At 44.4% G+C, this 27,932-nt stretch overlaps 1 protein-coding gene across 2 annotated transcripts in view; it reads right to left on the reverse strand.

Moving 5' to 3' along the window:
• Nucleotides 1-27,926, reverse strand: part of HNRNPM (heterogeneous nuclear ribonucleoprotein M) — a 42,715-nt gene extending 14,789 nt beyond the window's left edge. The window contains exons 1-11 of one of the 2 annotated variants that reach the window (XM_011954933.1): nucleotides 27,922-27,926; nucleotides 17,118-17,287; nucleotides 10,044-10,096; nucleotides 9,126-9,133; nucleotides 8,944-9,037; nucleotides 7,279-7,317; nucleotides 7,126-7,161; nucleotides 6,266-6,419; nucleotides 5,067-5,116; nucleotides 3,500-3,560; nucleotides 889-990 (exon numbers count right to left, since the gene is read on the reverse strand). In XM_011954933.1, coding sequence (XP_011810323.1) covers nucleotides 889-990; nucleotides 3,500-3,560; nucleotides 5,067-5,116; nucleotides 6,266-6,419; nucleotides 7,126-7,161; nucleotides 7,279-7,317; nucleotides 8,944-9,037; nucleotides 9,126-9,133; nucleotides 10,044-10,067 — 568 coding nt within the window. In that variant the 5' untranslated portion in view covers nucleotides 10,068-10,096; nucleotides 17,118-17,287; nucleotides 27,922-27,926. Of the gene's footprint in view, nucleotides 1-888; nucleotides 991-3,499; nucleotides 3,561-5,066; nucleotides 5,117-6,265; nucleotides 6,420-7,125; nucleotides 7,318-8,943; nucleotides 9,038-9,125; nucleotides 9,134-10,043; nucleotides 10,097-17,117; nucleotides 17,288-27,921 lie in introns of those variants that run through there. The other variant, XM_011954934.1, reaches the window with a different exon arrangement.
• Nucleotides 27,927-27,932: the final 6 nt, after the last annotated feature.

Here is a 27,932-nt window from a genome sequence, read left to right on the forward strand (position 1 = left end):
CCGGCTAGTTTTTTTTGTATTTTTTAGTAGAGACGGGGTTTCACCGTGTTAGCCAGGATGGTCTCCATCTCCTGACCTCGTGATCCACCTGCCTCGGCCTCCCAAAGTGCTGGGATTACAGGCTTGAGCCACCGTGCCCGGCCATCCACCGTTTTGTATTGAGACGGAGTCTCGCTCTGTCACCTAGGCTGGAGTGCAGTAGCGCGATTTCGGCTCACTGCACCCTCCGCCTCCTGGGTTCAAGCAATTCTCCTGCCTCAGCCTCTCGAGTAGCTGGGATTACAGGCGTATGCCATCACACCCAGCTAATTTTTGTATTTGTAGTAGATAGGGTTTCACCATGTTGGCCAGGATCGTCTCAAATCCCGACCTTGTGATCTGCCTACCTCAGCCTCCCAAAATGCTGGGATTACAGGCATGAGCCAGCGTGCCTGGCCTCTCCACCTTTTTTGCGTCTATCAATGCCCCTAGCTCTCTAGCAGCAGCTGTGCAAACACCAGGAGGGCCCAAGGAGGTCTTGGTAAGACACTTTTCAAGGCACTGCAGCAGTGCTATGGTCCTGTGGTCAGGAGACCTGCAGCCTGTCACTAACTGACAGTGTGACCTTGAGCAACTCTCTGGCTTGCCTCCTCTTATCAAATGGCATAACTATTTCAGTTTAGAAGGTTGTCGTGAGGTTACAATGAAAAAGCATAATGACTTTAAAAAAGGATTCAATTTGATAAAAATACAAAATACTGCCTTTATTAAAAATGAGGCAGAGATGAATAAGGAGGGAATTTTGTCCCAGTTAACTATTTATTCCATTTAAACTAAAGTCCAGTTGCCCCAATAATTAATAATTTTCACTTCCCCAAAACCCCAAGCAAGGTGCACTGTCATTCTCACCTGCGGGACCTAGGTTTCCCATTCCAATGCCTTTATTCAGGTGATTGGCATCAATGGGTTGCCCTCCTGGTCCTAACCCCATGCCAATACCACCAAGGCCATCTGGAAGGAAAAGAGAAAGAAGTTTAGATTTCCCCTATTTAGCAAACCTTGACCCTCAAAGGAAAAGAGTCTTTGTTTAGTGAGTTGCAGCTATCCACTCCAGCCTACCCACCCCTACCCACCAGTGCCCCCAGGGCCCAATGCAAAATTCAACATCAGCACATTTGGAAACAGAACCTTGTTCTGGCGTTTGGGATATGTGTGTATACAACAAAGGTGGCTGAAAACCAACACAGGGGAAAGTTAACAACCCCCACACTAAGATTCTTGAGAGCCTATTTGTTTCACTAACCCATGGACTGAGAACTGATCAAAAAAGATGACTCAAGACATCAGGTGGCAAGCAGCACAAACGTGCCCAATCCCTAGTAGCCCAAAGGACGTTTCTCATGAAAAAACACGTTACAAACCAGCCAATCAACATCCTGGATGTACGCTACTCTCTGAATCTGGGTGGTTTTAGTAACAATGAACCTAATGTATGTATTCAAAGAACCTATCTTCCTTCTCCCAAAGCTTCCTAACCCACAAATGGATACCTAGCCCACACTCAACTCCATGCCCTACCAACACAAACAGGGACACAGAAATACAGGCTGGTCTCTGGAAACAGCCAAAAGAGCTGACACTTGCAATATTTGGGGTAACCACCATCTGAGGCTTAAACTACAACCAGGTAAGGTTTCAAAAATTATAACAAGGCCAGGCGCGATGGCTCACGCCTGAAATCCCAGCACTTTGGGAGGCCAAGGCAGGTGGATCACCTGAGGTCAGGAGTCCGAGACCATCCTGGCCAACATGGCAAAACCCCATCTCTACTAAAAATACAAAAATTAGCCTGGCGTGGTGGCGCACACCTATAATCGCAGCTACTCGGGAAGCTGACAGGAGAATCACTAGAACCCAGGAAACGGAGGTTGCAGCGAGCCAAGACCACGCCCACTGCACTTCAGCCTGGGTGACAGAGCGAGACTCCATCAAAAAGAAAGAAAGAAAAAGAAAAAGGAAGGAAGGAAGGAAAGAAAGAAAACAAAAATCATTTAAAAAGTAAATAAAACCTGCCACCACTTCCCAGGCGTTTAATCTGATTAACATTCCATCTTTAATTGCATAGCAACAGCAGCAAGAGATCACCGAGGTTACTTACTCCCCAAAGCACTGAAGGCTTTGAAGTCAAGCCTCTGAAATGGCTGGGAGACCAAGAGCCATGGATAACGGGCTCCCTGGAGCAGTGTGCTCCACCTCCTGATCCAAAACAACAGTCAACAAGAGCCACTACCACGGTCCAGGGTGACCACTGCTCAGGTGAGCACACAGACAATTTATTTGGGAAATGAGTATGTTATGTCCAGGAAATGTAATCCTTCTCTAACTAATGTTGACTTTCAACAGATGAGCCTTTTCACGAAGCCACAGATTTCTCTTCAAGATACATCTGTCATGCTGCCTTAATGCTACACTGCAAAGGTGCTCTGGCCTGGGTTCCCATCCAACTCAGTGAGTGAGTAGGGCCCTCAGCTTGAGCTGCTGCTCCAGACCAGGCCCCCTCAACCCACCTGGTGGAGGTCCCCGCAGCACAGCACACACAGGCCTCCCAACCTCACCCATCTTCCTTCTCCAGGAGGGCTTTACCTGTGCCAGTGACTCCCTGAATTGTCCCACTGCTGTCTGCACTCAGGTTCTGGCTTCCCGTCTCCGGCTTACGTAGGACTCTGCACTATTATTTGCCACTTCTACCTACGTGGTGGCCCATCAACTAGCCTTCCCTGTCACAAGACAGATTTTCACCTGGGTGTGACAAATAGCCGATCCCTTTCCCCTCTGCATAGAAATTATTTGTTCAAGACACTTCACATACCATAAAACTCACTCAAAGTGTTCAGTGGTTTTTAGTATATTCAGAGATATGCAACTATCCCTACCATTTAATTCCAGAACATTTTCATCACCCAAAAAAGAAATCCAAACTTATTAGCAGTCCTGTCCCCACTTACTCCTTCCTGGCCACAGGCAACCACTAATCTACTTTCTGCCTTTATGCATTTATCTATGTGGAGCATTTCCTGTAGATGAAATCAAGGTTCATCCACACCACAGCATGTGTCTGTCATCCTGCTGCAAACAACTGTGTACGAATTTCTGCGTAGATGTCTAGTGTGCACTGCTAGCCCACATGGGACTAACCAATATCTTCTGAATTAGAGTGCAGCCTGGTTTTCATTCCCTTCACAGGTTCTGATTCTTCCTTCCCCAGGACACTTTCAAAATGCCTAACCGCATCCTCTACATTGTGGTATTACAATCCTAGGATTATCACAAGGTAATCCTAACAATATCCTCAAGTTGTGAATCTCTGCTCATTTCTCGCCCTGAAAAATCTATAGAAAAGAATTGGCCAAGAGAACTGAGGGCTAACCTGGCACAGGTTCAAGTGAAACTTTATGGTAATTTTCTGTTTCTTAGTATAACTCAAATTCAAACTCTCAGGCCTAATCACTGAAACACTTACGGGGAAGTTGTTGTGGACGTTCAGGAGGGAAGAAATCTCCTTTTGGTAAGGCCCTCTCATCCTGAAAGAGAAAGAAAACGAATAAATCTCAGTATCCAGTGCAGCAGTGTTTGCCACAGCAGAAGACTGAAATGGCCCACCATCAAGAGAGGACTGGCTAAACACATGATCCATGCCATGGAGTAATATGCAAGGGTGGAAAGGCATGTGGAGCGTGCTTCCTATTTTATGTCAAGGTGAAGGATCAAAAGACACATGGATATTATCGTGGGGGATAATGGGGACCTGGGCAAGAAGTCCAAGTAGGACTCACACTATCTTCACGCTATCTTTTCATGCTTTTTGACTTTTGAGTCACATGAATATATCATCTATTCAAACAACTTAACTACTGTATTTACAGTAATGAAAAAATTGCTTTATAGTTTCTTTTATCTTTTTCCTGAATTTGAGCCCGGACTAGATTGCCCCCAGCATGTTCCAGTCATGCCTGTAGTAATTATCATCTTTGGCACAGCCACAGCAGAGCAAATGTTTATTAAGACTGAAATGCTCCAACAGACCTTTAAGAGCTGTCTGAATCAATGATTTATGTTCACAAAAGATTTGATGCTAACCAAACATTATACTGTAATACTCTGAAAAACTGGAACCCCACATACATAACCATTCTTTGAAACAGATCACTTGCTCAACCAGGATACTCAAGTGACTACCTGAATGTGCCATGAACAGTCAACTGTGCAAAAGGAAAAATATCTAATGCGGTCAAGAGTTGCCATGAGCAAAATGTTTTTTTTTTTTTTTTTCTGAGACTGAATCTCACTCTGTTGTCCAGGCTGGAGTGCAGTGGCACAATCTTGGCTCACTGCAACCTCCTCCTCCCAGATTCAAGTGATTCTCCTGCCTCAGCCTCCCAAGTAGCTGGGACTACAGGTGCGTGCCACCACGCCCAGCTAATTTTTTTTTTTTTTTTTTTTTTTTTGAGACAGAGCCTTGCTCTGTCACCCAGGCTGGAGTGCTGTGGCCGGATCTCAGCTCACTGCAAGCTCCGCCTCCCGGGTTCATGCCATTCTCCTGCCTCAGCCTCCCGAGTAGCTGGGACTACAGGTGCCGCCACCTCACCCGGCTAGTTTTTTGTAGTTTTTAGTAGAGACGGGGTTTCACCATGTTAGCCAGGATGGTCTCGATCTCCTGACCTCGTGATCCGCCTGTCTCGGCCTCCCAAAGTGCTGGGATTACAGGGTTGAGCCACCGCGCCCGGCCGCCCAGCTAATTTTTGTATTTTCAGTAGAGACGGAGTTCCACCATGTTGGTCAGGCTGGTCTCAAACTCCTGACCTCATGATCCGCCTGCCTCAGCCTCCCAAAGTGCTGGGATTACAGGCGTGAACCACCATGCCCGACCAGCAAAATGTTATTTCTCTCACAAATTCACTCAACATACTACAGCTTATTTAACTTAGACTAATCCATAAATATTTTAGAGTGGCTATGTGTACATTCTTATTAATTCCATGTTTTTGCTAGCCTTGAGTGTATCACACAGAAAGATCCTACTGACTTACCATCTTGACGTGCATTGGTCTATCAAATAGCAGCTGGCCATTGAACATAGCTGGTATTACAATTAAGGCTATTTCTTGCAATTCTAAAAATGTGCACAAGAGAAATACAAAAAAGAAAGAAAGAAAGAAAAATACTCCAACTGCTACCAATTCCTCTAAGTGATGAATTTATGAGCAATTTCAATTCTTCATTATACTTTCAACAATAAACATAAAAGGAACAATAAATAAAGCCAGCGGGGAGGACAAGACAACTTCCGCTTATTCCTCAGGTGTGAAGCTTCACTTGTAACCTTACAATTTCACCAAACCATCCTCTTAAGCAGTGGCATCAAGGTTCTCTGAATGTGGCCAATGGGCCAGGCATCTACCACTATCCAAACTGAAGGACCATGTTTTCTGGGTAAGATGCCAACACGGTCTTGTCTGAGTTGCATGAATGTGCTCCTGTGGGGTACTCTCCATGGGATTAAAACTCTAGGCTAAGCCTAGGGTCATGGAGAAGTGTCCTCTTCCAAAATGATGTCTACTCATTGGAGAGAGTGAGTAATCCTATAAGGATGTATTACACATGAAATAACAACCCAGTTTCTCTCTAGTGGTGTATTCTTTGGGCTACCTCTTTCAAACCTAGACTCTTCTGAAAACAGTAGAAAGACCACTCATGGGCATATGCCCATGTTCTTCTAACCATCCCCTCTATCCACACTGTATTGAATCAACTCTACCCCCAAAGAACCTTTTTTTTTTTTTTTTGTGAGACTGAGTCTCACTCTATCACCCAGGCTGGTGGTGTGCAGTGGCACGATCTCGGCTCACTGCAACCTCCACCTCCCGGGTTCAAGCAATTCTTGTGCCTCAGCCTCCTGAGTAGCTGGGATTACAGACATCCACCACTGCGCCCAGCTAATTTTTGTATTTTTAGTAGAGGCAGGGTTTCACCATGTTGGCCAGGCTGGTCTCGAACTCCTGACCTCAAGTGATCTGCCAGCCTCGGTCTCCCAAAGTGCTGGGATTACAGGTTTGAGCCACCATGCCCAGTCCGGCCCAGAGAACCTTTTAAATTCCACAGTAATGCATTCTCCCTAGTCACATAAAAAACATTAATACACAGTCACCTCTTCCTCACACAAACCTACATTACTAACACAGCAATTTAGGTCAAATTGTTCACAAGTTGAATTCCTGCAGAAGGATACATATAGCTTGCACAGCTTCAATGGACTGTTCAAAAGTAACAGTGCCTATTCCACGACTTTTTCCATCTTTATCTTCAAGAATGTCTGCTCGGACCACCACACCAGCCATACTAAATACTTCCTTCAGTTTCTTCCAGCCAACTTTATAATCCAGCTAATCGAGAGAGAACGGGGTAAAAACCTCAATGTAAACGTCTTAAGAAACACATTTTTATGACATGAATGAGACATGATTTGGTTGGAAAAAGTATTAGGAAATAATGTCACAAAAACTAATCAACTGCAATGGAAATTTTAAAATAGCATTATAAAGCCTGGCCTTCACTGTAAATAAACTGTACTTAAATATACGGTTTCTTTTCTCAGAAACTTAAGTCACCTCATACTTCAAATTAATACTCATTTTCTGAACATTTTGAAAAAATTGTTTCCCTGATAAGCTTTACCACACCCCACCCCACCCAACCTACTTTCTTCTAAAAATATCTCCCCTTGCAATGGTGGAGGTATCATTCACCCCAGACACAATAAGAGGAAGGTGTCAGTGCACTTCTGCTCGTACACTCTTACTCTGCACCAGAACTGCACAAAATAAACCAACGGAGAATACAGACTCAGTTACTGCTTGTGGAAACACCTGCAAAACTCAGGAATCACAGCCCCAGTGAGACCATGGTCAAGCTTGTGACTTAGGAATGCAGACAAAGTCTACCTATACGGCTGATTTTTAAAGAAATCAAGAACACAACCCTTCTTTATATTTTTCTACTCAAATGTCAGAATTACTTTTATAACATATTGACAAGGTCATTTCATAAAGTTCTGATTTTCTAGTTTAGACGATGGTTCTGTTTACTTACATTTGCTACAAATACTGTGCTTCCAAGTCTTCCAGCCTGTAATGCATGGATAATCTCATTTGGGATGTTGGGATTATTTAGGATACTGGGTGGGATAGTAATCATTCCTGGGCCACCTGGTCCCATACCCATCCCACCAGTCGTAGCCATCACCTTTTGCATTGCTCTCCTGGCATGTTCACCATCAGGATCCTAAAACAAGCACAAACGGTGTTACGTTTAACTGACCCAGTGACAATGCAAACCATGCTTGCACAGTAAATGATATTCTCAAGACTTAGAAACTGAAAGGTTATTTGGAAAGCATCTCTCAAAACAAGAAAGTCAAATGAACTCAACTACCAGCTTAGAAGAGTCCAGCTAAAGGAACAGGAAAGGAAGAAAAGGCATGAAATATAGCACTAAAACCATAGCTCTCAACTGAACTAAGTAAAAAAGAAAAGCAGGGTAGGGAAGGAAACATGATTAGCTGATATATGTAGAACCGCCAGACTGAAATTAGAGCTTCGTGGGCTTGGTATAGCTGAATCTTACTAATTCATCAGTGGGGTTTTGTAATTTCTGCAAACCCCGTCAATGGCTTCCAGAAGTTTGAGAAACAGTTCTAGACCACACAAGCGCCCCCATCCTTCAAGTCCTTCAGGTGTTGGAGGCATGTGTGTGAGGGCTGCACAGTGAAACAACATCTGAGAAGGTCTGTGAAGCTCTGTACTGACTCTCTTCTTCAACTCTCTGTCCTGTCATTTACCACCATCAGCACTAAAAAAGACACCATAACACGTGAGAGACTTAGACCCTACGACGCTTCACTCTGAATCTACTCATCTTCCTCCCCAAGAGGTGAAAAGAAATCAAGAGGGATGTTTTTTTTGAGACGGAGCTTTGCTCTTGTTGCCCTGGCTGGAGTTCAATGGCACAATCTCGGCTCACTGCAACCTCCGCCTCCTGGGTTCCAGCGATTCTCCTGCCTCAGCCTCCCAAGTAGATGGATTACAGGCACCCACCACCACGCCCACCTAATTTTTTGTATTTTTAGTAGAGACGGTGTTTCACCATGTTGGTCAGACTGGTCTAGAACTCATGACCTCAGATGATCCACCCAGCTCGGTCTCCCAAAGTGCTGGGGATTACAGGCGTGAGCCACTGCGCCCGGCCAAGAGGAATTTTATCAACAAAAAACCTTCTTCCTCGAGGAATATATTTGATTCAGATGAGACATGAAAGCAGGTTTGAGGAATAACAAACTCACTTTTTTTTTATTTTTTAGATAGGGTCTCACTCTGTCACCCAGGCTGGAGTGCAATGGTGTGATTTCAGCTCACTGCAACCTCCATATCCTGGGCTCAAACGATCCTGCCTCAGCCTCCCAAGTAGCTAGGACTACAGGCATGCACCACCATGCCTGGCGAATTTCTGTATCTTTTGTAGAGATGAGGTTTCACCATGTTGCCCAGGCTGGAACAAACTCACTTTAAAAAAAAGAAACAAGATGGGCCAACAAGAAGGTTCAGACGGAATAAAACTTAATGGCACAAACTCACGGGCTCACAGTTTAAGAGTCCCCGAGACAACAAGGCCTCAGACAAATCACAGATGTCAGAAGGTGGTCAGCAGCCACCCAGGATCTGCTTGGTCACCACTCCAAAGTCCTTGCAGGGAATGGCTGCTGTAGGCTGTGACCGACACTCTTCATGAGAAACAACAGGCTGGCACTTGCTTTGTAAAATGCCGTCTGGGACCATGACTGTCTTTCCCTGTTCCAAAGTGGGATCACTCAACAATTACACACAGTATTCACAGTGTTAAGCAAGAGCTTACTTCTTTGACTTTCAGTGGTCTTCCACTCAGACTATGCTTGTTTAGGACTTCCGCAGCTTTTTTCATGCTCTCTTCCATCTTGAATTCAACAACACTAGAGAGTCAAAAGGAAACGAGTCGAGTGAAACCAGTCCTACAAGCTGGAAGGCTCAAATACCAGTAAGTAACTAGACGATACTTACGCACATCCCTTTGGAGGAAGCCAGAGACCAGTCAGAAGAGCAAGGAAGGGGAAAAAGAAAAGAAAAAATAGTAAATACCAATGACAGTTACAAACCAATTAAAAATATGATTTATGTCACAAAGTCTTTAAAAATGAACCCTTCTAAGGGGAAGCTGACAGAAGTGCCTCGCCTCGCCTTCCTTGTTAAAAGCTGGGCTCCTTAATATCTCCTTCTCCTACGCATTACCAGCATTGCACTAGAGCTGCTGACGTTTAATAAGCAGACCTAAATTCAGGGTCTCCAAGAAATCACACCAACTTTAGATCTGCTTTCCTCTGTACTCAATCGAGTCCTTACCATATTCCTCCTAAATCCATCCCTTCCGTAAGTTAAGCTCAACCTTTTGATTATTCTAAGCCATTCTATTGCACGACAGAAAATAGTTTATGTTCTCTTTAAACTAGGCCAATTTTGAACATTCAGGTTTTTAATATTTGGTTTACGATTTACTGGCACAAAGGCAACTTTTCGGAATCTTTGGTTCACACAACTTTCAAATTCAGCAAACAACCAAGAGTAACATTTTCTAGACAAGAACACACGTTTTACATTAATTATACCACCGCTAAAATTCCATGCATAATTCACACACAGCCAATTCCTCTGTTAACAAAGAGACAATGCTGCTATTGGTCCCCAGTTATCCAAATTGGGCATCCAAACAGAATACCAAAAAGCTCTTTGGCCAGCCATTTGGAAAAGCGGGACTCCCGTTTGCAAATCCCCTCCCACCCCACTCAAATGTTTGGCAAAATCAAACATAGCTACTGTAACATGAGCACTCACTGCCTTCCTGATTTCATTCGATTCCACGCCACCATACAGTTACATTTTTCATGTAGTAAATCCACAGAAGAAATTCTCTCAGACACTTACCCTTGACTTTCCTTCAGCGTCCATTAAGAGCTCCACGTATGTTACCTCACCAACTACAAATCAGTTTCCAGACGACACATAAACCAAGGGAGAAAAGCCAAGAAAACAATGGGAATTTAGAACAATCATCAGCAACCTTGTATGGAGCCTCTGCCTTATAAGAAAGCCCAGAAACACTCCATATTCTCTAAACCACCGAACTAGGCATTACAGGTGTGCAGTAAAAGTAGGTGAAAATACGTTAACAATATGTCCTTGATTTTCCTCCCACCACAAACAAGCTATTCCACAGATTTCCATATCAATTTCCCTGTCTGGAAGACTCATTCATGACTAGAGGCAATCCAAATCTATAGGAAAGAAGTCTGCATGATTTACTTTTCTGGGGAAGGGAGGAAGTTTTACACATACACTCTCATTGGTGGCAAGTAGGTGAAATGCATACAAATTGCAATGCCATCGGGCTGAGCTCACATGCTATAAATACAAGGACGCACGTATGCAAAGGTATAAGCTCACAGGCACACACGGACGCAGGGCCAGCTTCACGGGTGAGCAACCCGTGCAATCGTACAGAGCTCTGCACTCGGGAGCCCTGAGCTTGGTTCAATGCTGTTATTGCTGCTATGACATTCTTAGTTTTTTTTAACAAGAGGGCCCTTGTTTTTGTTTTGTGTTGGGCCCCACAAATTTTATAGCTGGTCCTGCACACAGCACTAGGCTCCACATCTGTAGAGGCAGAATGTCTGAATATAATAAGATCACAAAACCAGAGCAGCATCTGGATTCTCTTCAGTGAATTAGGCCAGGCTTCATTCTTGCTGCTTTCTAAACCTCCCCATTAAAGGACACAAATAAATTCAAATTTAGGGCTCAGATTTTGTATTTAAACAGTTAAATAGACTCACATGATTCTAATCTACACAAAAGGGAAAACAAAGCATTTCGAAAGTTTCTGCAGATTTTCCTCAAGGTTTGGATTGCCAATTCATGACCACCATGACCAGATGTTAGAATCCATCAAGACAACCACCAAAATGGCTGCTGAACTTGAAGATGGCACAGAGAAAACAAATGTGAAGTGTTACCCTGGAGAAAACTATCTCTAACCAGACTCTCCAAAGTCAAAAAATGGGCTTTTGTTGTCCTCTGGACAGGTTTGGTTTAGCAGTAAAAGGGTAAAAACAACCCGCTTAACGGCCTCAACAAGTCCTGCCTATTCCAACTCTTTTGTTCAAAGGACATTAAAATTATGAGGCTATAGGAAGAAAAAATTTTAATGAAAAACAAGATAAAATTACTTTACAAAAAATTTAAAGATCTGAAGGACATATTTCTTACTGGCTCTGCACACTGGTTGAATGCAAGAAAGCCAAGTGTTCAAAGTTTACATGTAGAGCCTCACCCTCTTTGTCCTCTCCTGATATGTTTCAGAACTAAACAGACACTTTGCACAAAACAGGAGAGAGAATCATCAGTGCAAATAAATGAAGAAGGAAATAGGAGGGATCACTGCAATTTACTTTTGGAGTATGTACTCCTGTGGGGCAAACTGAAAAATGATCACAGCCAAGGGACAGTTGTACAAGGCGGCTTTATTTAACCCTTAAAAACTAAAGCAGTTCCAAAAATGCGGCCGCCCTGAGGCCATGTTAAAAGCCATTTGTTTCAAGAGCAGCAGCCATTCAAGGACCACCAACCCTTGTCTCCACTTTGATGAAAATGCCACATAATGTCAAAATAGTGACTGAAGAGGCCCCAAGTTTATTCCCTACCAGCTATGACTACCACCTAATAACCTTTAAAAAAATAAAAGTCTCACAATAATTAATTCAAGAGAGCTGCAACCATGTTGTCGAAATTCAAATCCTGTTGCATGAAGTTTCTAGTCTGTGTCCATAAGACATGTCATCAAAAAGCTGTAATTGCAACCCAGAAACCAAGCAAATCCAAACCAAACTTTTTCCCATGGCCATAACCACTTTAACAAAAAGAGAGGTTTAGAAATTAGGACTTTTTCCACGTAACAGTCTAGTCTAGTAATAACACACCTGACTTCAATCCTTTGTATTAAAAATTTGCTTAAAATGTTCTCCCTCTTTTTACCTCAAATGGTATCATTGTTTAGCAGTCACCCAAGGGTCCAGCATGAGTAGTGCTGTTCCTGGGATCATCAGTAATGACTGTGCTCCTCACAAACTCATAAAATTCCAACCTCTACCCTGAGAGACCACCAATTAAGTGTTAAGGGATCTGCAACAGCTGCTAATTCATACTTTCCTACAGGAAAATGGAGCCTTTAAAAGACCACCTCCCTTTTGGTTCTACAATAGCAAAGCAAAGATTTGTCTCATGTAGTCAGCGCAACTATCGACAAGAATGGGAGGGCAAAATTTGCCAAGTAAACACAGTCTGGTCACATTCTATGAAGTGAAGTTTAACGAGCAAACCATCCAGAGCAGATCACACAGTCAGGACTCAGGGGCAGAGGTGACAGCTTGGCAGTAGCAGTAGTCTTACAGAAACGGCACTCGCAGTTATTAATAAAAAATATGGTTGCTCCTCTCCCTGTGTAAACATGGATGGAATTCACGGAATCCTAAGAGTAGGCTGCTAAGACAAATTCTGCTGCAGCCCAAAACATCAAAATATCGAAAGGAAAAAACTAACACATTAAAAAATCTAACACCAAATGTTATCTACCTCTATTTAAAACGCTCTAAGAAATCATTTTTGACCAACATTTAAGTGACTTATTAAAAACACTGCCTCATTCTTAAAACACAGCAGGAGGATAAGCAGATAAGCAACCCAAAAAGAACTGAGGTGGTCGGTTGCAGCTACTGTGACCTCACTCTCCTGCACAAACCTTTAGCAAAGTGAGTATTTGTTTTTGTGTTCTCATTTACTGTTCAAGTCTGGAAAAAAAAAAAAGAGGGAATGCAGAGGCCGAAGCTTCACTGAAGAGAATTCATATGTGATAAGGCCTATAATATTTTTTTTCTAAACAGAGGTTGGCGTGGCTTGCAAGTCAGGCATGTTGTCAAACATTCTTCCGTTCATAACGGTCAATTCTCAGGCTGCCACTTTATTGGGGGAGCGGAGTGCACAGAACACATGCACGCTCTTTAATACAAAGACACCTTGAAACATGTCAAAATAATTATTCTACACAACTACTTGGCTTATGGACATGTTAGGAAATGACAGAGCCCATGCTCCTCCTTAATTGCGTGGCAACAACAGAACGGTGTTGCTTCCCTAACACCAGAGACCACACAGGGTAAGCCAGACAGGCTGCACTGTTGGGGCTCAACCTAAGTATTCACACATATGAACGCTTTAGCATAACAGGCCTTTCTAAAATGCAGGCTGTGGCCAGGCCTGTAATCCTAGCACTTTGGGAGGCCAAGGCAAGAGGATTACCTGGGGTCAAGAGTTCAAGACCAGCCTGGCCAACATGGTGAAACCCGGTCTCTACTAAAAATACAAAAATTAACTGGGTGTGGTGGCAGGTGCCTATAATCCCAGCTACTTGGGAGGCAGGCACAGGAGAATCGCTTGAACCCAGGGGACGGAGGTTGCAGTGAGCCGAGATCATGCCACTTCATTCCATCCTGGGAGAAAGAGCAAGACTCCATCTCAAAAACAAAACAAATAAAATGCAGGTTGCATTTCCAACAAAGGAAAATATGAAGGAGCAAGTACACTGGGTAGGAATTTCATTTAAACTGAAAATACAGGTCTGCCTAATAGACCCACAATGCAAATTATCTCCAGGAGCCAAGATGGAGGCTTTCTATTGGACTACACTTGCCCTCTGGGCTTTAGTTTTCTGTTAGCTGCAATTTGAAATTTACTTAAAGTGGTGCATTAAATACTAACAGAAGGATTAAGTGCTTAAAAGAAATCTTTGCTTACATAAATTAAACTGACTGCTGCTAAACTTGGGATTGACTGAGGGTAAACTACATCCCCGACCTTCCTTCCTCAACGTGGGCTCTGTTTACTCATTGCAGGTGCAGATCAGTCCTGCTCTGGTGGCACTGCCCCACCTGGGTGCTGCCGGCTGCCTGGTGAGGTGAGGCCAGGAGAAGCAGCCCAGCAAGGAGCTTCCACCACTCACACAGGACTTGATGGTCTCAAACAAATGTAGCACAACACTAAGTTTAAAAGCCTAAGATCGCCTTTTCTCACAGAAATCTTTATTTTTTCCACCCAGTCCTTATGGTCAATCACTTTAAGTGCATATCCCTTTACCTGTCAGGATACAAACTGGGGAGCTGTAGGCTGTTAAGTCACTTTCAAAGGCATAAATGACTAGTTCACTTCCTATGTGGATTTTTAATAGGAAATCCTAGGATGCTGCTAAATGCTAAAATTAAAGCTGGAGAATATGCAGCTGGTATGAAAGATGGCAAGAGGATCAAGAGGGAGGGAATGAGGGAGGAACATGTGAGACAGTCTCCCCTAGGAGTATCCTTAGAAAAAAATGCTCCCCTCTTGGCCTCTCAAAGCTAGCTACTTTAGTTCAGAGAGGCTGCAACTAGATAGTGCTACAATGACAGAAAATTTCAGTTAAGGACAACTAATTCTAGTTCTGTTCTACTCATTTCCTGAAACAAGGCTAAGATTCATCAGACCTTAAAATGCAGACTGATAAAGAGTGCTTAGATTATGACAGCCCAAATCTCTGTGTTTTGGAATTTTTTTGAGACTAATACTTTTAGGGTTGTAAGTGCCTCTATCTGCCAGTTCTTCCTGTGTATAGTCTTCAAAACACTTAAAACTTATTGGCAACAGATTTCAAGTAAATATTTCAGATGTAAACTAACCACTTAAACATTTGTTGTATACCAAAACGGGAATAAAAATGTCTTTTTAAAAGCACATAATAAGAAGAGTATTTCTTAAGGAGTCATATGTATGTAAACACAGTAAATTTCTTTAGACCTCACATACTGAATATAAGCATTACCATAAAAAGATTACCTTTCTCTTATGAGTCACTTTACCCACAATCCTATACTGCTAATAATTTAATTAAACAGCAAAGTAATTAATTTAACCAGTACAGGGGAGCTCTAAACAAGAACATTGTAAGGCTCATTAAAAATAACTGATTTACTGCACACCTGTAATTCTAAATTACACCACCAAAAATACACTGAGAGGGCTGAGCCCGGGCATTCGTAGCAGTATGCCAGGGGAATATGAGAACCAGTTTGGAAGTATCCAAATCAACCACCAGGCTGGCTCCACACTTAAGAGTGCAAAATAGTGAATTGAGGTGAACTGCTTCTACATCCAGAAACACCATGGCTGCTGCTGCTACTACCAGCTTTAAGGTTTCCCAAACCGAATTACTGAATGGTAAAGCAGTAAAAATGTCACCTACTTTATCCAGCATGTCCCAAAACTGGTTCACACACTCCTAAAAATGAAAAAATAATTTGGCCTGCAATCTCTTACAAAATTCTAACAATTACATTTTCAAAGCCACATTCCTGGTTCTTGGAACTACTATACCTTATTATCAATGGAAATAGCAATTCAGCGGTTCAACCAAATCACGAGAACACAAATTTGGAGGTTATTCCAAAAGCTAATTCGAATGAGGCCCAACTGTACTGTACAGAAATTCTAAGCTTCTATTGAAGCAGCAGTCCCAAAAACCAAGAACACTGCATCTGGGATGCAGCATGACACGCCCTCAGACAAAAAGAAACTGCACTCTTGCCCTAGGAGCAATGGCAGGAATGATTTGGCTGATCAAGGTAGGCACATCAATCTCACACCAAAACGTTTTTCCATCTGTGTTATCTGGAGAAATACCACGTGGGAGCAGCACGCATGACTGTCTGGAGAGGTTCACAGTGCCTAGTGCTTCTTGCATGTCATGGTCAAAATAAGTGATGGGACAATGATGGCAGTGCCATTCATAATTTCAAAACCCAATGCAGGGAGCACCAGTACACATACCAAAATGGCCTATCCACAGGGCATCTCTGTCACTGAAATGTTAAATCATTTGACAAATCAAGCTCACATCTCTTTTCATAATGAATGCTCCAGAAAACCAATACCTTTCAGTCATGCAAAGACTCCATGAAGGGTAGTTTGAGTCTAGGTCGGGGTAGGGGGGCCTCAAGGCAATATACAAATTGTTCTCTACCACGGTGTTGTCTAAACCAGGGCTGAGCAGTCTCTTTAGTCCTAAGTGCCACCAGCAGGGCCAAGAATCAGTAAAGAAAGGAAGACGACAGCAGCACAGGAGGGAAGGAGGAGAGAGAGAGAGAGAACACCGCAGTGTGCACGGGGGTGAGGATCACAGAGGCAGGCCTCCTCGGGCCTCCTGGTGGCAGCAGAGCCTGGTTGCTTCCTCTGCCCTCGGCTGGAAGGTGGATACCTAGGCTATGACAATCCACATCCTAAGGCACCGCGTTACAAAGCAGATACCTTATTTTGAGCTCTCCAATGGCCAACCTACTCTATTTTTTTCCCAGAGGGGAAAAAGCCTAATAGTTAAAATACAGGCTAACGTTTTATAGTTTGGAATCTGAGAAGCAAAAGGTCCAGCTACCAAATTTTGATCCCAGGAAGACATCCACAAAATTTTAAACAAGCTATCTTCCTGTGAAACTTAAAAAGCTTAAAAAAAAAAAGAAAAAAGAAAAAAGAAAAAAAATAAAAGAAAAGGAAAGAAAGGAAAAATCTCTCCCACCTAATGTGCAAAATTCAAAAAATTTCAACACAAAAAGGCTCCCCGGAAGCCTAATCGAAGTCTTATTAACCATACTAAGCCAGTAAAACCAACTGTAGGCCAAAGGACCATATAAACCATCCTGTTTGACACACAGGGGCATGACCACAAAACAAAACAAAACAAAACAAAAAAACACAAAACAAAACAAAAAAAAAGACTGAGGTGGGGTAAGGGGGCTTCACGCTTAAGCCTGGAAAGAACATGCTCTACCCAGAGCCGCTTCCACTGACCAAAAATAACCAAGGAATCAGCCACAGAAAAGATGACACACCAACCTTCTCACCCTACTCAATCACCAGTACCATTACCTTTTTCTTTAACCAGGTCTTTAAGTGACTGCCATTTCACGTCAAAAGGTATGTTTGTAATGAAGGCTCTGTATCTTTTAGTTGGATTGGCATATGGCTCAAAGCGATTGCCTCCTCTTTTTATGTTTTTCTCCTTCCTCTTCTCATTCTGAGCAGGTCGTTCTCCTTCACTGAATTCAAGAGAGAAAAAAGGTAAAGGGTTTATATGTCAGCACAATGTGAAAGACAATTATTTGATTTGCCAGGTTTACAATTCCATGCTAAGTTACATATGACATAAGACTAGTACTGGACAGATGCGGTGGCTCACACCTGTAATCCTAACACTTTGGGAGCCAAGAAGGGGGGATCATTTAAGGCCAGGAGTTCAAGACTAGCCTGGGCAACACAGCAAGACCCTGTCTCTACAAAATATATATATATATAAAACTTAGCCAGGTGTGGTGGCGCATTTGCACTCCCAGCTAGTAGGGAGGGTGAGATGGGAGGATCACTTAAACTCAGGTGTTCCAGGCACCGGCGAGCTATGATCATCCTATTGTATTCCAGCCTAGGGCAACAGAGCGAGACTCTGTCTCAAAAAAAGCAAAGACAAGACTAATGTTGATTTTGAATTAAGACATTCAAACTAAAGGCTCCATGGGGCAGAAAGCATTCCCAAGGAAAAGTACACTTTCCTGGGCTTACAAAATACTCCTATGGAGAGTAACAGAGACAATGGTGAGGCCAACTCCCTGACCAAGGTGTGTTAATTCCAAGACAGAAACAGGAAAAGAGAAGGATGATTTCCAAGACTTCATGGAATGGAAATATGAGGTAGTACACACAGGCCTAACCAATTTTAGCTTCACAAATAAGTGTCTCTCATAGTGTTTTAAAAAAAAAAAAAAAAAGAGGGGGGGGAAGCATAAAATGATGCACCCACCATGGAAAACAGTTAGGTGGTCACTCAAAATTAAACACAGAATTACTATAACCCAGCAATTCCACTGCTAGGTATATACCCAAAAGAATTAAAAGTAGGGATTCATACACGTATGCCAATGTTCATAGCAGCACTATTCACACAAGCCAAAAGGTAGAAACAACCCAAGTGTCTACCAAAAGATGAATGGACTAAACAAAACATGGAATATCCATGCATCAGGATGGATTTTTCAGCCACAAAAAGGAAGAAAATCCTAACAAAGGCTACAACATGCATGAACCTTGAGGGCATTATGCTCAGTGAAATTAGCCAGTCACTGAAGGCCAAATATTGTACGATTCCACTTATTAAATACCTCTGATAAGCAAATCCGTACACAGAAAGTAGAACAGAGGTTACCCGGGCCTAGGGGGAGGTAGAAATGGGAAGTTACTCAACACTGAGCACAGAATTTCATTTGGGATGAGAATAAAAGTTATAGGAATGGGCAGAGGTGATTGCTGCAAAACACCATACTTCACTGCACACTTAAGATGGTTAAAATGGTCTATTTTATGTATATTTAAGCACTTTTTAAAAAATCCAAAAAGGTGGGAAAGAAACCATTCCCTATACAACCCTACTACTTTGAACCAGTGAAACTCGAGCCTGAGCAACTCTGGGAGGAGGAAGACAGCATGCAAACAATCCTGCCTTTGGCAAAGAAGGGCGGCTGCTTTTCTGGCATGGCCTTCCCATCGCACTCTTTACCTTTGTGTGTTAGGAGCCACCACACTGTAACACCAACCATCTCTAGGTAGCAGCCATCAGGCTTGGAAGCCCGGGCACTGGCTGCCAGGGCTCTTCCCTCAACTGCCAGCTCAAGCGCAACCCCTCTGACTACAGGGAGGGACAGCTGAGAGCTGACCAGGAATAAGTGAGGAACCAGAAGCCACCTCAAGTTTCTTAAGCAACTGAGCCTTGCACTTTCTGCTTCCCGAGCCCTATGTGCCGCCAGTGAAAATCCAGTGACTCCCAGACCACAGGCTCTACTGCAGAATTTGTGATCCATGACAAAACTGGAAAAAAACAAAGAGGCAAGACTACAGTATTAACAATTTATAAAAGTATCTTTAACTGAAGGACTGATCTTTATTCTGGGATATAAATTTCTTCCATGGCAGAAAGGTAGTGTTTAAACACCAGACAGTAGCCAGAGAAGCTACTATTTTAAAATGTTATTTACTTGAGGCCAGGCGCAGTGGCTCCCACCTGTAATCCCAGCACTTTGGAAGGCTGAGGCAGGCGGATCACTCGAGGTCAGGAGTTCAAGACCAGCCTGGAGGCCGGGCGTGGTGGCTCAAGCCTGTAAACCCAGCACTTTGAGAGGCCGAGACAGGTGGATCACGAGGTCAGGAGATCGAGACCATCCTGGCTAACACAGTGAAACCCTGTTTCTACTAAAAAAAATACAAAAAACTAGCCGGGCGAGGTGGCAGGCACCTGTAGTCCCAGCTACTTGGGAGGCTGAGGCAGGAGAATGGTGTAAACCCGGGAGGCGGAGCTTGCAGTGAGCTGAGATTCGGCCACTGCACTTCAGCCTGGGTGACAGAGCGAGATTCCATCTAAAAAAAAAAAAAAAAAAACCAGCCTGGCCAACATGATGAAACCCCATTTCTACCAAAAATACAAAAATTAGCTGGGCGTGGTGGCACATGCCCGCAATCCCAGCTCTCAGGAGGCTGAGGCAAGAGAATCGCTTGAACCTGGGGGACGGAGGTTACAGCGAGCTGAGATCACACCACTGCACTCCAGCCTGAGTGACAGACAGAATGAGACTCTGTCTCAAAACAAACAAAAAAAAGGATTCACTGGAGACCAGGTGTGCTGGCTCACACCTATAATCCCAGCGCTTTGGGAGGTCAAGGCAGGAGAATCTTACTTAAGCCTAAGAGTTCGACACAGTAAGACCCTGTCTTTATTTTTTAAAATAATAATTATCTGAGTGTGGTGTCATGCACCTGTAGTCCCAGCTACTCAGGAGGCTGAGCTGGGAGGATGGCTCAAGTCCAGGGGGTCAAGGTTGCAGTGAACTATGATTGCACCACTGCACTCCAGCCTAGTTGACAAAGCAAGACTCTGTCTCAAAATTAGTAACATATTCACTTGGAAACACTTTAAAGTCAGAAACTTTGTGTAGTCCCCAAACACAAGAGTGCCAAGGGATATCCCAGCAAAGGTATCACTGGTGTGAGCTACACCCAACTTGACACAAGGTAAAACCAAGGAAAGCAGCTTTCTCTGTGATCTCAATTACACCAGTACACAATCAATAGGTTTCCCTTCCCACGGGCTGGTAGATAAGGTGATGTTATGGCGGCTCCAATCCCTAGATGCCTAGAACGCAACCTACCTGAGTCCACAAAACTGGCTTCACGCCACAAAGCAGGCCCCACAGGAGAACTACAACTGTTACCCAGGCCACTTGTCTATTCCAAAAGAAAGCCTTCACCAAAGTCTGCCAAACAGAAACTATCTGCCAAATCATCTCCTACTCTTTCCTGGAAAATGATGATGAAAGTGTTAGAAAAACTCATAAAACATAACACAATCTACACATCATGGTCCACCAGAGGATTCACAGATGGAAATGAATTTTAATATTGTTACTTTTGAAGTCCCAAATACTTTAAGATTTACAATAAAAAACATTCTGACACAGAGTCCATGATGAGTATTTCCAGTCTGTTTTCACCAGACTGCTTAAACTCACTTATAAGCTACCAAATGTATAAATAATTATAGCCAAAGCAGGTAACAAAATGTCTAACCTATATTCCACAGGAGCATACTATGGCTACCAATCAACTACCCAATGTAACCACAGAAGCTCAGCATTTGGTTTGGGGTTAATCCACATCACATGACTCCCATTGAGAAAGCGGCTCTCACCATGCTTAAAGGGCACAGCACCTCTGCAAACAAATCCTTCCCTGGCTAATCATTCCCTCCGAGAGGTTTCCTCAGTAGAGGTTAGAACTATCCCTTGTCATTTCCAGGTTTTAAAAAATTGACCTTTTTGGAAATCTACCACCACCAACTCAATTCTTGACAGACTCGTAGAGAATGACCCTCAAAGAAATATCATTCAAGACACATATTCAAGCAGACTGGCCATGGTGGCTCATGCCTGTAGTCCCAGCAGTTTGGGAGGCTGAGGTGAGTTGAGTGCTTGAATTCAGGAGTCTGAGACCAGCCTGGGTAACCTGGCAAAACCATGTCCCTACAAAAAAAATACAAAAAATTAGCCAGGCATGTGGGTGCACGACTGTGACCAGCAATGCAGAAAGAAGACAGCCTGGCTCCAAGAGGTCAAGGGTACAGTGAGCCAAGATTGCACCACTCACTACACTCCAGCCTGGGAAACAGAGGAAGACCCTGTCTCAGCAAGGAAAGGGGAAGGGAAGGAGAGGGGAGAGATATATTCAAGTTCAGATTATGTGATGGTATAAAAGTGATGTCCTGAAAAGCTCTTTAACATGTCCAATCCTATTTTCTCACTATCTTCAGGATAAAATTAGGGGAATATTCTTCTCTAGTCCATGTATATGTATACATAAAAACTTAACTTTGCAAGTCTTTCTAACTTTTGGTTGGGCACGGTGGCTCCAGCCTGTAATCCCAACACTTTGGGAGGCCGAGGCGGGCAGACCACCTGAGGTCAGAAGTTCAAGACCAGCCTGGCCAACATGGTGGAAATCTGTCTCTACTAAAAATACAAAAATCAGGCCAGGCATGGTGGCTCACGTCTGTAATCCCAGCACTTTGGGAGGCTGAGGCAGATGGATTATCTTAGGTCAGGAGTTTGAGACCAGCCTGGCCAACATGATCAAACCCTGTCTCTACTAAAAATACAAAAATTAGCTGGGCGTGGTGGCAGGCGCCTGTAATCCCAGCTACTCGAGAGGCTGAGACAGGAGAATCTCTTGAATCCAGGAGGTGGAGGTTGCAATGAGCTGAGATTGTGCCACTGGACTCCAGCCTAGGCGACAAGAGTGAAACTCCGTCTCAAAAACAAAACAAAAACAAAAACAAAAATTAGCCGGGCACAGCGGCGGGCACCTGTAATCCCAGCTACTCGCTACTTGGGAGGCTGAGGCAGGAGAATCACTTGAACGGGAGGTGGAGGTTGCAGTGAGCCAAGATCGTGCCACTGCACTCCAGCCTGGGCAACAAGAACAAAACTCCATCTCGAAAAAAAAATAAAAAATAAATTAAAAATACAGTTAATGCCTGTAATCCCAGCACTTTGGGAGGCCAAGGTGAGTGGATCACTTGAGCTCAGGAGTTCAAGAACAGCCCAGGCAACATGGTATAACCCCATCTCTACAAAATATTAGCTAGGCATGGTACCATCTGCCTATAGTCCTATTTACTCAGAAGGCTGAGGTGGAATGATCGCTTGAGCCCATGAGCTGGAGTACACCGGCTCTGGCTGGCTTGTTTTAAAGCCTGAACAGCAGAAGGCTAGGAGTGAATCAGTGATCAGTACGCTGCATTCCAGCCTGAGGGACAAGAGTGAAACTCCATCTCAAAAAAAAGAAAAAAACTAATAAAAAGATTGTGCCTCTAACCTGCAAAAGACTACCTAATAGTGACTGCCTACACTCTCTTAACATCTCCATGCCGTTCCCATGCATAACACTCACTACTTTTGAAGTTTCTAAATCAAGGGACGGGTGCAGTTTGAAACGGCAATCCCAATACCCTGAAATTGTGATCACATCTCCTGAGGGACAAGGACCCCTCTGCCCGTGTGAGAACCATCCCTTACATAAAGTGACTCATCACAGAAATCCCTTAAGTCCTGTGCTGCTCTAATGCATGTAAGGTGTGGAGAGCACTATTCACAGCACCATCCCAGCTCCAAGGCCACCACTGAGCTACCCACGACTCACGACTCACGCTCTTTCCGTCTCTAGTGCTTTACCAGCAAAACCAGCACAACCTGTATGCATGGTAGCTAGCTCAGAGGGACACTGTGACAATCAACAAAGAATGGCATAACAAAAAGCAGCCTATCTAGGGAAGCAGTACTACATGTGGCTAAGAGGTAGGATCACCAAGTCGTCACTAGGCCTCGGTCCTATGGAGGTTACCACCTACCCGCTTACAGCTTTAAAAGAGACTCTTGTGGCCGGGCGCGGTGGCTCAAGCCTGTAATCCCAGCACTTTGGGAGGCCGAGACGGGCGGATCACGAGGTCAGGAGATCGAGACCATCCTGGCTAACATGGTGAAACCCCGTCTCTACTAAAAATACAAAAACTAGCCGGGCAAGGTGGCGGGCGCCTGTAGTCCCAGCTACTCGGGAGGCTGAGGCAGGAGAATGGCGTCAACCTGGGAGGCGGAGCTTGCAGTGAGCTGAGATCCGGCCACTGCATTCCAGACCGGGCGACAGAGCAAGACTCCGTCTCAAAAAAAAAAAAAAAAAAAAGAGACTCTTGGCACATAGTAACTGAGGCAATGATGTATTTTGCTACCAATAATTTTATCGAGAAGGGTAGAGAGGCAGACTGATTTACTCCTAGACTTCTACTGTTCAGGTTTTAAAACAAGCCAATCAGAGCCAAAGCTGAGAAAACCTAGGCATTACAATCATTACAGACTACCAAAGGGACAATTTAGCTTTTAACTCTATGACTGCAAAATATGGTAATGGGGAAGCCCACTGGAGAACCACCCTTCCCAAAAAAACAAGCAAGCTAATCTTCGCAGGCTAGTATCTTTTTCCCTAACCAGAAAAAAAAAAAAGAGCAGAGTGAAAGCAAAGACCTGGCAGCATGCATTCAAATAATCCAAAACCCTGTCTTCTAATCTTGAGCTCACAATCTGACGTGCCTCCAAAGTCCTTTTCACGGAAAAAACAATCACTTTTTAAAGTAGAGCAAACACTCAAATGCATTGTATAGAGAATCTGATTTAAATAAAACAATTCAAATGACTGTTTACTGAGTGGTTACCAAGGTAGTATTATGAAAGCAGCAAGCTGCCTGGGAGTCAGGATGGCCTCCCCTGGAGTCTTTAGATCAAGTTCCTGAACCTGGGTTTAACTGTTTAAAACGAAAGTTTTCTTGATTGATTGTAAAAACAGAGTCAACCCTAACACTACCTCCTCGGGAATCTACCCTAAATACATATTTTTATTTTTAAAAATAACCAATCCATCTGTGTCTGATTCACCCACAAAACTACTCAGGACTAGGGGCTGGGCATGGTGGCTCACGCCTGTAATCCCAGAACTTTGGGAGGCCAAGGAGGGCGGATCTCGAAGTTAGGAGATCAAGACCATCCTGGCTAACAGGGTGGAATCCTGTGTCTACTAAAAAAATACAAAAAAATTAGCCGGGTGTGGTGGCGGGCGCCTGTAGTCCCAGCTACTCGGGAGGCTGAGGCAGGAGAATGGTGTGAACCCAGGAGACGGAGCTTGCGGTGAACTGCGATCGCGCCACTGCACTCCAGCCTGGGCGACAGAGCAAGACTCCGTCTCAAAAAATAATAATAAAATAAAATAAAATAAAATAATAAAAATAAAAATGACTCAAGAAGGGGAGCAAGCTAAGTCACTGAATTTATTTATGATACAACGTTTAAATGTTGTTTAAAAACCTATACATTCCCCTAAAATGAACTTTTTTTTTTCCTGACTATACCCTAACTCTGAATCTTGACTGACTTTAAATGGAACAGATTTCTCATCAAAATTAAGCAAATCCTCTTCTCACACCCAGGAGAGAAGGAACTGCAAAACAAGATTTCCAACCTGGGTTCCCAGATGGAGCTTGCTAGCTCACTGCGTTTTTGGTCTACTGCATACTCCACTCCTGGTAGAGACTGAAGTCCAAAGAATCAAGTTTCTATTTTCCTCCTGTCTCTCACGGGCTTTCAAGATAAAAATCTAAATTCACTGCCCATTAGCTGGCCACCAGTGCTCCAACCCTAAAACGCTATAGCAACTTCAGTGTTTTGTTTTGTTGTTTTTTTTGGTAGGGACAGGGTTTCACCATGTTGCCCAGGCTGGTCTTGAACTACTGAGCTCAAATAGTCCTCTCACCTCAGCCTCCCAAAGTGCTGGGATTACAGGTGTGATCCACTACACGCAGCACAACTTCAGTTCTTAATAAAGCATATATTCAAATCTCTGCTCTTTGGATACTCTCTTCTCTGCCTCTCCCCAACCATCTTCTACACCACTTTCACACGTCTTTCTGTCATGGAGGAACAAGTCCCTGCCGCCAGCAGGTGGTGGGGGTCACCTCCTCCATTCTTTCTACCAAGTAACTCCACTAACTTCTATCACAGCATAATTACCTTACTACAAATATGTTAATGGCCTCTCCACTCTGCATGGAGTGCAGCAGTATAGGCTTCTAAAGAGCCTTCCTTGTTAAGACTTGTAATGAAAAAAAAAAAGGTTTTCCACAGGCTCTATCAAAAATATCCAAGTGTTGCCAGCTTCCTAAACTATCCTCTATGAAGCCAGTACTACACCGAGACTATGAGGCTCTTTCTCACAAGGGCTATTTTATTCTACAACTTGCGGGTTCCAAGAGTCCACATGTATTTGTAAAATGACTCAGTCACAAAATGACTATTTGAAAATGGACAGGGGAAAATGGAAAATTTGAGAAATGCACCCCAGATGCTACAATCTATTAATTTACCCTCTCACCTAGCAAGGTTGTACCAGCACTCCTTCCTGCATACGGTAAATTTATCTTAAAGCCCTCCAAATACCACCCTCAGAAACCCCACCAGCTTCCGTAGATAGATGCTGAAAAAGTCAAAATTAACACATTCCTTCCCAGAGTTTTAAATAGTAAAATGCTGAGAATAGAGGAAGCTTTTCTCTTCATTTCTAAGAGCCAGTAACCATGGTATTTTATTTCTTCCTACCTAAGGAGGGAAAGAATCTAGAATTTTCTCCAGATTTATTATCTAACAATATAGCTAGCACTTAGGGAACGCACTTAACGTAAACGCTCAACTACGCAGGGCACAGGAGCTCATGCCTGTAATTTCAGCACTTTGGAAGGCCTAAGCAGGATGGCTTGAGCCCAGGAGTTTCAGACCAGCCTGGGCAACACCCGGAGACCCCGACTCTTCAAAAAATAAAAAAATTAGCCGGGTATAGTGGTGCTGCGCCTGTGATCCCAGCTACTCGGGAGGCTGAGATGGAAAGATCGCTTGAGCCCAGGAGTTCGAGGCTGCAGTGACCTGTGATCGTGCCACTGCATCCCAGCTTGAGCAACAGAGGGAAACTCTTTCTCAAACAAAAAAATTAAATATGTAAGTGCTCAACCACATTCACTTTTTTTTTTTTTTTGAGACGGAGTCTTGCTCTGTCGCCCGGCTAGAGTGATCTCAGCTCCCTGCCAGCTCCGCCTCCCGGGTTTACGCCATTCTCCTGCCTCAGCCTCCCGAGTAGCTGGGACTACAGGCGCCCGCCACCTCGCCCGGCTAGTTTTTTAGTAGAGACAGGGTTTCACGTGTTAGCCAGGATGGTCTCGATCTCCTGACCTCGTGATCCGCCCGTCTCGGCCTCCCAAAGTGCTGGGATTACATACAGGCTTGAGCCACTGCGCCCGGCGAACCACATTCACTTTTAATCTCCATAAACTAAGTTTCACACATTACAATATGAGGAGAGTAAAATCACAGAAAGGAAAAACGGAGGGAGTTAGTATTTAATGGCTACACTTTCTTTCCGATGATAAAAAAGTTCTTGACATCAAGTAGTAACGGTTACAGCATACTGAGTCAGTGCACTCAGTATCCCTGAATTGTAAGCTTAAAAATGGTTAAAATGGCAAACTCTACGTTATGCCTATTTTACCACAATGAAATAAATGGGAAATTCAATGTGTACTCAGGCTTCTCCTCCCTTCCTGGCCGCTGATCTTGGAGCCAAAACCTCTCTAAGTGTCTGTAATCAGAATGAATGAGTTTCATTGGGGCACATAGTCGATGCTTCCCCCCTTTAAAGAAACTTTTAAAAGCCAAGAAGTGAAAGAGCCCCGAGCAGGACTCGAAAAGCTGATGGAGCCTGGAAGTAAATGAACCCGCCTCATGACAGAACAGCTTCCCCAGAAACACGGGAAAAAGGGGATTCCTTCCTCGACTTCGTGTCTCCTTCTGAGGGTGAAGGTTGAGCAGCAGATCCCATCTCTCCACTAATACCTGCAGTGCACCCGGGGAAGAGCGGGAAGCAGCGAGGGACTTGAGCCAGGGCCAGAGCGTGGGGCGAGGGGCTGTGCAGAGGAAGGCACTTCCCGCGGAGCGGGGTCCGCGCGCCGGCACTGAGGGGCGGGGCAAGAAGAGAGCCCCCGACCCGGCCTCGCGGCCCTTCCTGACGCCTCCCCCGCTCGGTTACCGTTGACTCGGGGTGACTGCGCGCGAGACCCCGGGCGCGCACCCCCTTTCCTCCCCCCACGTTACGGATCGGAAAACAGACCCCGGGAGGAGAGGGGGTTGGGGGGTAAAACCCAGCCTCCGAGGTTACTCTCCCGGGGAGCGGTCGGGCCGGCCTCAGAGGCTCTCCGGTCCGGGCCCGCGCCATCAACCACCATGCGCAGCAGCTGGGCCTGAGGCCTCGGCGACGGGGTTGGCCCCGGCCTGGAGGGGCTGAGGGACCCGAGGCTCGAGGTCCGGGGTAGGGGACGATTCTGGAGGCTCCCCCGGCTTCCCGCTCACGGCCCCAGACTCCGCCACCCTAGGCAGGCGGTATGGGAACAGCCGGGACCGAGGCCGCCCCGGGGCTAGGCCGCCTACAGACCTAACGGAGCCGCCGGCCGCGGAGAGGAACCCTTACCCCGGGCAAGGGACCATGGGATACTTACCCCTTAGGGCC

The sequence above is a fragment of the Colobus angolensis genome, unplaced genomic scaffold, assembly GCF_000951035.1.
Source record: "Colobus angolensis palliatus isolate OR3802 unplaced genomic scaffold, Cang.pa_1.0 Scaffold39, whole genome shotgun sequence".
Taxonomy (NCBI): domain Eukaryota; kingdom Metazoa; phylum Chordata; class Mammalia; order Primates; family Cercopithecidae; genus Colobus; species Colobus angolensis.